This window comes from Otolemur garnettii, unplaced genomic scaffold, assembly GCF_000181295.1.
Source record: "Otolemur garnettii isolate 467f Iridium unplaced genomic scaffold, OtoGar3 scaffold00070, whole genome shotgun sequence".
Taxonomy (NCBI): domain Eukaryota; kingdom Metazoa; phylum Chordata; class Mammalia; order Primates; family Galagidae; genus Otolemur; species Otolemur garnettii.
The window spans coordinates 9,874,632-9,883,877 of record NW_003852465.1 but is presented as its reverse complement, the minus strand read 5'-3'; the positions used below and the strand labels follow the sequence as shown (position 1 = coordinate 9,883,877).

At 50.6% G+C, this 9,246-nt stretch overlaps 1 protein-coding gene across 1 annotated transcript in view; it reads left to right on the top strand.

The window, feature by feature from the left end:
• FMNL3 (formin like 3) overlaps nt 1-9,246 on the top strand; it is a 72,130-nt gene that overhangs the window by 58,045 nt on the left and 4,839 nt on the right. Inside the window, exons 10-21 of the mRNA XM_023515392.1 lie at nt 1,337-1,411; nt 2,562-2,672; nt 2,983-3,132; nt 3,578-3,679; nt 5,309-5,588; nt 6,036-6,104; nt 6,192-6,316; nt 6,602-6,804; nt 8,104-8,338; nt 8,457-8,525; nt 8,648-8,728; nt 8,817-8,946. Coding sequence (XP_023371160.1) covers nt 1,337-1,411; nt 2,562-2,672; nt 2,983-3,132; nt 3,578-3,679; nt 5,309-5,588; nt 6,036-6,104; nt 6,192-6,316; nt 6,602-6,804; nt 8,104-8,338; nt 8,457-8,525; nt 8,648-8,728; nt 8,817-8,946 — 1,630 coding nt within the window. The remainder of the gene's footprint in view (nt 1-1,336; nt 1,412-2,561; nt 2,673-2,982; nt 3,133-3,577; nt 3,680-5,308; nt 5,589-6,035; nt 6,105-6,191; nt 6,317-6,601; nt 6,805-8,103; nt 8,339-8,456; nt 8,526-8,647; nt 8,729-8,816; nt 8,947-9,246) is intronic.

Below are 9,246 nucleotides of genomic sequence, written 5' to 3'. Positions count from 1 at the left end.
CCCATTCAGTATGATGCCCCTAGTGGGTTTCTCATGTGGCCTCTATTATGTCCAGGTACATTCCTTCTGTGATTCCTTTGTTGAGAGTTTTTTTTTTTTTTTTTTTGAGACAGAGTTTTACTATGTTACCCTTGTAGAGTGCCATGGCATGACAGCTCACACATAGTAACCTCCAACTCTTGGGCTTAAGTGATTCTCTTGTCTTAGCCTCCTGAGTAGCTGGGACTACAGGCGCCCAATACAACGCCCAGCTATATTTTGGTTGTAGTTGTTGTTTGACAAGCCTGGGCTGGATTAGAATGTGCCAGCTCCCAGTGTGGGTGGCTTGCACCCTAGCTGCTGGGCTACAGGCACCAAGCCTTGTTTTTTTTTTTTTTTTTTTTTGGCTGGGTCTGGGTTTGAACCCACCACCTCTGGCATATGGGGCCGGTGCCCTACTCCTTTGAGCCACAGGCACCCGCTAGTCCAGTGGTTTTAATTTGGCCATGCATCAGAATCATCTGCTGAGGAGTTGGTTGAAAGTGCAGATTTCTGTGCCACTCTAGACCAGCGGTTCTCAACCTGTGGAATTGGCAGGAACTGTATTAAAAGGCCATGGAATTAGGAAGGTTGAGAACCACTGCTCTAGACCCACTGTAGGCCATGGGAGTCTGAAGCAGTAAACTCACCAATAGAACCCAAAGCAGATGCGTTTGCAGTGGGAGAAGGTGAGCCAGCATGTCTCCTGGGTTGTTGGCTGTTATTGGTAAGGGGAGAGAGAACTCCTATTTGGAATTTCCTCAGCCTCTGGGCCTGGCTTCTGAGGTCCCTATCTGCTTGAATAGGATTCCTCGACATCCAGCCACAGCTGCTGGTCCCACCCCTTCCTCTTCTTTGGACCTCTTCCCTAGCATCCATTGTTCAAGCCAGGAAATGGCTCTTCCTCCTTGAAACCCAGAGGCTCATAGGAGTCTCTGGATCTCTCTTAGAGAGGGCTTTCCTGCCCACTGTCCCATCTTCTGTGTCCCCACTAGGACCTCAGCCTCCTGCCTCAGCCATGACCTGCCTCCCTTCCTCCTTCCTGTCTTCCTTTCTTCAATAACTTGTAAGCATCAGATCCCTGTATTTCTTGGCCTATACACCTAAAGTCTGGTCTAAGTTCCCTCAGCAAATTGGTGGGAGCCAGATTCCAGGTCTAAGGTTTTCTCCTATGTGTATAGTGTCCAGAATGGCTCATTTTATAGACAGAACTTGCCCTGAACATATCCTTTGCTGTGACATTTCCTGGTAGCCAAGATTTGGGAACTTGGGTTCTGCATGGGGCAAATCCTTTGACTGAGAAAGTCTGCTTGTTCAGGTGTGCAAGGAGCTACACCGCTTTGAGAAGCTGATGGAGTATTTCCGGAATGAGGACAGCAACATCGACTTTATGGTGAGGAACTGCGCCTGGGTCAGTCCCACACCCACAGTGCTGGGCATTCCTCAAGAACAGAGGTCAAGCTAACAGCATTTTTTTTTTGAGGAGGAGGAGGAGGAGGAAAGAGGAGTTTATTAATTTACTGGTAAATGGGAAGGCTGGTAGACTTCTATCTCAAATAATACCAGTGTTCTCCCCACAGCATATCTTGATGTTCTATGTGGAACCCAGAATGATTCTCTCTACTCATAAATGCTCCTTGTCCACCCACACACCCCAGAGAGCTCTTAGAAACTTTAGGACAATGTCATTTATGTTTCTCAGATCTACTTACCTCCTTTCTGTGGATCTTTAGTCCTTGATTTGGATCCTTTTTGAGCTGACTTACCTTTCCTAAGCCCTTCCTATCCCCCACGGGGGATATAACTTACCCTCTGTAGCCCAGGGTCTTCAGCTAGGCAGGGTTGTCTCAAGAAACACCTGCTCCTGTACAAAGGAATAAGATAGCTGTATCTTCATTTATATCTGTTTTTCATGTAATTTACTTGTCTTTATATACTGAATATGAAATTTGACCATTTTTTAAGGTAAAATGCTCTTATTACTACCTCATAAAGACTTAACTTTTGGGGGTTTTTCTTTTTTGCAGTTTTTGGCCGGGGCTAGGTTTAAGCCTGCCACCTCCGGCATATGGGGCTGGCGCCCTACTCCTTTGAGCCAAGGCGCCACCCTGTTTGTTTGTTTTTTGAGGCAGGTTCTTGTTCTATTCTGTCACTCACCCAGACTGGAGTGCAGTGGCATCACCATAACTCACTGCAATCTCAAACTCCTGGGCTCAAGTGATCCTCCTGTCTTAGTCTCCCAGAGCACTAGGACTTTAGGTGTGGGCTACCGCAGCCAGCTTATTTTTCTGGTTTTTGTAGAGACAGGATCTTGCTATGTTGCTCAGGCTGGTCTCAAACTTCTTGGCTCAGGTGATCCTCCAACTTCAGCTTCCCAAAATGCTCGGATTATAGGCATGAGCTGCTGCTCCTGGTCTTAGACTTTTTTCTTCATTCTTTTTGATTATCTAATGACAATGTTCTAACAGCCACCTATCTTCCCCGTCTCTTGGCTCTGCTCTGCTTTGCCCTTCCTGTTTCTGCCCCTCTGGGCTGCTCCCCAGGTGGCCTGCATGCAGTTCATCAACATTGTGGTGCATTCTGTGGAGGACATGAACTTCCGAGTCCACCTGCAGTATGAGTTTACCAAGCTGGGGCTAGAAGAGTTCCTGCAGGTGAGCTGTTTGGGATCCTGGGAAGGTGAGGATCTACCCCTGCTTTGGGGTAGAGGACCAGTTTACTCATATCACAAAGGGTTTGTCTTTTATAAGACAGTGCTCCTGGAACCCAGTCTGTCTTCTGTGGCTTGATACTCGGACTTCTTGTCGATGATTCCCTGATCAGGCAGCTGCAGGAGCAGAAACTCCTTGGGTTTTACGCTCTAGGAAATGATAGTGAGGGGTAAAGAAGACTAATTTTTCTCAGCAGGCTCCCTTGATCCCATGCCTGCTTCCTTAATTACCACTCTCTCTGCTTTTCCCCCAGAAGTCAAGGCACACAGAGAGTGAGAAGCTGCAGGTGCAGATCCAGGCATACCTGGACAACGTGTTTGATGTGGGAGGTTTGTTGGAGGATGCTGAGACGAAGAATGTTGCCCTGGAGAAGGTGGAGGAGCTGGAGGAGCATGTGTCCCATGTAGGTGGTTCTCCTTTGCCTGCCAGAATCACTGTTGAGAGTAGGAGCAGATGGGGGCGTCTGAGTCCCAGGAATCCTGCACTTACCTCCAGACTTAGCCTTGGGAGGCTAGAGAACTCATCAGGGGGTTTCTAGAGCACAGTCTGGCTGGAGCCACTGAATCATCCACTGATTTTCCCACTGATGGGAAAACACACTGACTTCCAGGGCTGGGAATAGTATGGCCTCAGGCTTGAGAAAGTCAGAATGTGGTCATTTGCCTTGTATCTATTGCCGTATTGTGTATCAGAGCCTAGCCTATGAGATGATGTAGGGGAGTCGCTGGACCAAGCTGCTTTGGGGGCCCCATGTGGAGGACTGGGCCCAGCTCCTGTCTGGGGTTCAGTCTGTGCTGAGTGCCCAGGCTTGAAGGCCATCCCCAAGCCTGCCCTTCCTGTCCTTGTAGCTCACGGAGAAGCTTCTAGACCTGGAAAATGAAAACATGATGCGGGTGGCAGAGCTAGAGAAGCAGCTCCTGCAGCGGGAGAAGGAACTAGAGAGCATCAAGGTACATAGACTCTGAGGACGGTAGTCCCTGGGCTCCAGGGCCTCGGAGTTTTGCTGCTGTTCCCTGAGTCATGTCGTATCCTCTGGGATTCAGATCTTGATCCACCTTGAAGCTTTCATATGATGGTGATTTTACCCATTTTTCAGTTGGTGAGGAAGGCTGAAGCTAGAGTGGGCCAGATGTACCCAGAAAAGGGTAGGAGCAGATGGAGTACTCATAGGCACCTCTCAGGACCCGGTCCAGGCCTTCTCTCAACAGCCCATGCTGTCAATTATGCTCCCTTGTACCTCTATGTACTTCCCCCAGCCATACTTTGGGAGCAGGGTCAGAGTAACCCAGGCACTCTGCTGACTGGGATACCTGCCAGGTATACTAAATCATGAGAGCAGGGGCTCCTCATATTTTAGTCTCTTTTCTGTTTCCTAATCTTTTGTTAGTTATAAAATCATACCCCTACCCTACCTTTTATTCCATTCTTTTTTTTTTTTTTTTTTTGAGACAGAGTCTCATTATGTTGCCCTTGGTAGACCTACCAGCCTGGGTGTATGTGGCTGGTGCCCTACCCACTGACCTATGGGCACCACCCCATTGTTGCTCTTTTGAGCTCAATATGTATCTGCCTAGCCCCTGGTAAGCACTGAATGGGGAGCTATGGAGCATACAGAGATGGTTGATATAGGGTCTTTTCCATCAGGGGCTTCCAACTGAGCAATTATATAAAGCCAAATGAAAAAGGGAAATGAGGTAGTGCCTGTAGCTCAAGCAGCTAAGGTGCCAGCCACGACGTATACCAGAGCTGAAGTGTTCGAATCTGGCCCGGGGCCTGCCAAACAATAACAACTACAACCAAAAAATAGCCAGGTGTTGTGGCAGGTGCCTATAGTCCCAGCTACTTGGGAGGCTGAGGCAAGAGAATCGCTTAAGCCCAGGAGTTTGAGGTTGCTATGAGCTGTGACACCGTGGCACTCTACCCAGAACGCTAGCTTGAGGCTCTGTCTCAAAAAAAAAAAAAAAAAGAAAGAAAGAAAGAAAAAAGAGAAAGAAAAAGGAAAATGAGGCCCAAAGGGCTGAGGAGGAGATACTCGCACTCTGTTGCCCAGGCTTGCGTGGTGTGGTGTCAGCCTCGCTCACAGCAACCTCACACTCCTGGGTTCAAGTTATCCTCCTGCCTCTCAAGTAGCTGGGACTACAGATATATGCCACTATATCAAGCTAGTTTTTCCTCTCTCTCTCCCTCTCTTTAGTAGAGACAGGGTCTCACCCTTGCTCAGGCTGGTCTTAAACTCCTGAGCTCAAATGATCCTCCCACCTTGGCTTCCCAAAGTGCTAGGAGTATAGGCGTGAGGTACCACCCCGACCTGGGGCAGCCTTTTCTCTGGCCTTGAGGAGCCTGTGCAGTGAGAATAGGCTGGAACAGAGAGGAAGACACTTCAAGGTGCCAGTGGGAGCGGGCTGGTTCTTCTGCTTGCCTCCTGTTCTGTGTTTCAGCTTCCCCATCCCCCTATAAGGATTTCTACCACTTTGAGCACTCTAGTTGAGATATCCTTGGGTAGGAGTTTGAAGTCCTAGGGGCAATGACTACTGTGCCTTCAGCCCACTCTCCTGTTAATGGTGCTGTCTTCCCAATAGGAAACATATGAGAACACGAACCACCAGGTGCATACCCTACGTAGGCTTATTAAAGAGAAAGAGGAGGCTTTCCAGCGCCGATGCCGTTTGGAGCCAAATGCCCGGGGCCTGGAGTCCATGGGCAGTGAGGCCTTGGCCAGAGTAGGCCCTGCAGAGCTGAGTGAGGGCATACCACCCTCTGACCTGGACATCCTGGCTCCAGACCCACCCTCTGAGGAGGTCCTGCCTCTGCCTCCACCACCAGCTCCTCCCTTGCCCCCTCCACCTCCCCCATTACCAGGTAACCATGATCCCTATGACCCCTGGGAGCTGGCAGCGGTCTTCTCCTTGTAATGACTAAAATCCTAGTCAGCAGTAGCTGGGAATATGGCATCATTCAAGGGCAGGAAGGATGTAAAATCAGGGTAAGAGAGGACTGAGGGAGTGCTGGAATCTGAGAGAGGCTCAAGTTACTAGCAAAGGGCAGATGTGGACCTGTTTTAAGGATCATAAAGATTCCTTTGAAGACAGCCAAGGAGAAGTCTTAGACTATAGCAGGAGAAACTGGGTCAGACGCTGGCAAGATTTGCCCTTCAGAGTTAGGATTCCTGGGAGCATCTTGGGGCAGAGTTTATGTAGGCTTCTTCCCTGACAGTCTTCAAGGACAGATGGGGTAGGGGTTAGGCAGAGAGGAGGGTAACCTGTGAAGTCTCTTGACCCCTAATCACTGTGCCATTTCTTACCCCAGACAAATGTCCCCCAGCCCCGCCTCTCCCTGGTGCCGCTCCCTCTGTAGTATTGACGGTGGGTCTGTCTGGTGAGTGTCCCCTGACTTTGGGCAGGGCTGGTGGGACTAGGGAGTGTGGCCTTGGCTCCTGCCTCACTGATCCTCTTTCCAAACTAGCCATTCGAATTAAGAAACCTATCAAGACCAAGTTCCGGCTGCCTGTCTTCAACTGGACAGCACTGAAACCCAACCAGATCAGTGGCACTGTCTTCAGTGAACTTGATGATGAGAAGATTTTAGAGGTGACAGGTTCTGGGGCCCAGAGGGGTGGGGTTGGGGGCTGGGCATCAGGTTGCCCTTCTAGCAGATCTCCTAGCCTTAGAAAAGCTTTCAGTCTGGGGCGAAGGTCAGCTCCGTGAGCCTGTTATCTGTGTGTGTACATGCATTTCTGGTTGTCTCTACTTATGTCTATATGTGTGAAACACTCCAGAGTGACAGAGTTCTGGGCCTGTGCTGGGTGAGTTGCCAGGGGGACTCTTCTAGTAGTTTGAGGCCACAGCATTTTCCCTGCTCATCTATCCTGCTAGGACCTGGACCTAGATAAGTTTGAAGAATTGTTCAAGACGAAAGCCCAGGGCCCTGCCCTTGACCTCATCTGCTCCAAGAACAAGACTGCACAAAAAGCTGCCAGCAAGGTGACCCTGTTGGAAGCCAATCGTGCCAAGAACCTGGCTATCACCCTACGCAAGGCTGGCCGCTCAGCTGAGGAGATCTGCAGGGCCATTCACATGTGAGGCTCTCACTGACCTGGCCATAGTCCCTTGGTTTGCATCCTAGTTCTCTACCTAGGAGCCTGGCTGTCCCTAGATTTCAGGGCTTTTTCTTTTTTTTCTTTGAGACAGTCTCACTCAGTCACCCTGGGGTTGAGTGCAGTGGCATCATAGTTCACAGCAACCTCAAACTCTTGGGTTCAAGCAATCTTCTTGCCTCACCCTCTCTAGTAGCTGGAACTACAAGTGCCCACCAATGTTTATAGACAGGGTCTCACTCTTGCTCAGGCTGGTCTCGAACTCCTGAATTAAGGGAATCCATCCACCTCAGCCTCCCAGAGTGCTAGGATTATAGGCGTGAGCCACTGTGCCTGGCCTATGATTTCAGGACTTCTGACAAAACTCCCTCACACCCCTCAGTCATCCACTGGCATGGTCATGAATTACTGCAGCCCTGCTGTGTGCCAGGCACTGAATGAGGTGCTGGGATCCAGCCTAGACCTTGGCCCAGTACCTGGTCTAGTGGGGACAGCACTGTAATACTTGGTGATACCGCTAAGATGGCAGAGGTACAGACAGTTTTGGGAGAATAGGAAAGACCCCCTAGAGAAGGTGATGTCTCAGCTGGGACTGAGGGAAGCATACGGGTTAGTCCCATTCAGGGCCTGGAAGGGAGAAGTGGGATGCTTGGGTATTGAAAATTTTGAACCTGGCTTTAGTGTAGGGAAGGACGTAGGGAAGGTAGAGCTGGTTAGAGAGTTGGGCAGGCTGGGCCTCCTAAGTCATGCACAGGTGTATGGATTTCACCTAGATGCAGAAGCTTCTTTTTTTTCCTTTCTTTCTTTCTTTTTTTTTTTTGAGACAGAGTTTCACATGTTGCCCTTGGTAGAGTGCCAGGGCATTACAGCTCACAGCAACCTCAAACTCTTGGGCTTAAGTGATTCTCTTGCCTCAGCCTCCCAAGTAGCTGGGACTACAATTGCCGGCCACAATGCCTGGCTATTTTTTGTTGTCGTCATTGTTGTTTAGCAGGCCCGGGCCTGATTCAAACTCACCAGCCCTGGTGCATGTGGCCGGTGCCTAACCACTGAGCTATGGGCGCCAAGCCAAGGTGCAGAACCTTTTAAACAGGAGCATGTAATGTCCCCCAAGTATTATCATTACTGGTGCTGTGACAAATGAGGCAATTGGTCCTCTCCCACTGGCTGTGTTCAAGGCACAGACCCCTACCTCAGTTCTTCCAAAAGCTGGAGAATTAAAGGGGGGAAGGAGAGTGCAGGCAGCTGTGAGACCAGCGGTGGGCCCTTCTCCCCACACAGGTTTGACCTGCAGACTCTGCCTGTGGACTTCGTGGAGTGCCTGATGCGCTTCCTGCCCACAGAGGCGGAGGTGAAGCTGCTGCGGCAGTATGAGCGTGAGCGGCAGCCCCTGGAGGAGCTGGCAGCTGAGGACCGCTTCATGCTGCTCTTCAGCAAGGTGGAGCGACTAACCCAGCGGATGGCTGGCATGGCCTTCCTAGGCAACTTCCAGGACAATTTGCAGATGCTCACACCGGTATAGCCCTAGCCCCTCCACTTCCACCTGCTAGTTGCCTCTCTGCCCAGCCCATCCTTCCTATCTCTCCCTGACTTTACCCAGCCTGTGTTACTCAAGTGTTCATCTCACCTTCCAGCAACTCAATGCCATCATCGCAGCCTCTGCCTCTGTCAAGTCTTCACAGAAGCTGAAGCAGATGTTGGAGGTGGGAAGAGGTTGTAAACCGGGTGCTAGTGGTTCCCAGGTCATAGGTGGGGGCCAGGGCTATATGGAGAAGGAGCCCCTAGGGCTTGGGCCTGACCTGCATCCCTGACATCTCTTGCACAGATCATCCTTGCACTAGGGAACTACATGAACAGCAGCAAGCGGGGAGCCGTGTATGGCTTCAAGCTCCAGAGCCTGGATCTGGTAAGATATGGTGGGGGCCAGCATGGGCCAAGTGGCCTGGGGGCAGCGGTGATGGAGCCAGAGTGCTTAGCCCTCTCCCCTCTCCCAGCTGTTGGATACCAAGTCCACAGACCGGAAGATGACGCTGCTACATTTCATTGCCTTGACGGTGAAGGAGAAATACCCAGACCTGGCTAACTTTTGGCATGAGCTGCACTTTGTGGAGAAGGCTGCGGCAGGTAAGGGGAGGGTCTGCCTGTCATGTCCAACCCTGGACAATCCCAGGAAGCTATGAGGAGAGAGAATGCTTGAGTCCAATTGTTTTTGGCTTTTGTTACCTTCTGAGTAGTTCAAAGCTTTCTGCTGGAGCCAGGAGCAGGGGCTGCTCCAGAGGGAGCCTTCCTCCAGGCACTAGGCCCGCCACCCAGCCCTTCCCAGTTAGGTGCAGTGGGAACAGAACAGGAAGGGGAGTAGGGGGACAGTGTCTCTGTACTCCCAAGCCCCATAACCTGGCCCTGGAGACTTTTTTTTTTTTTTTT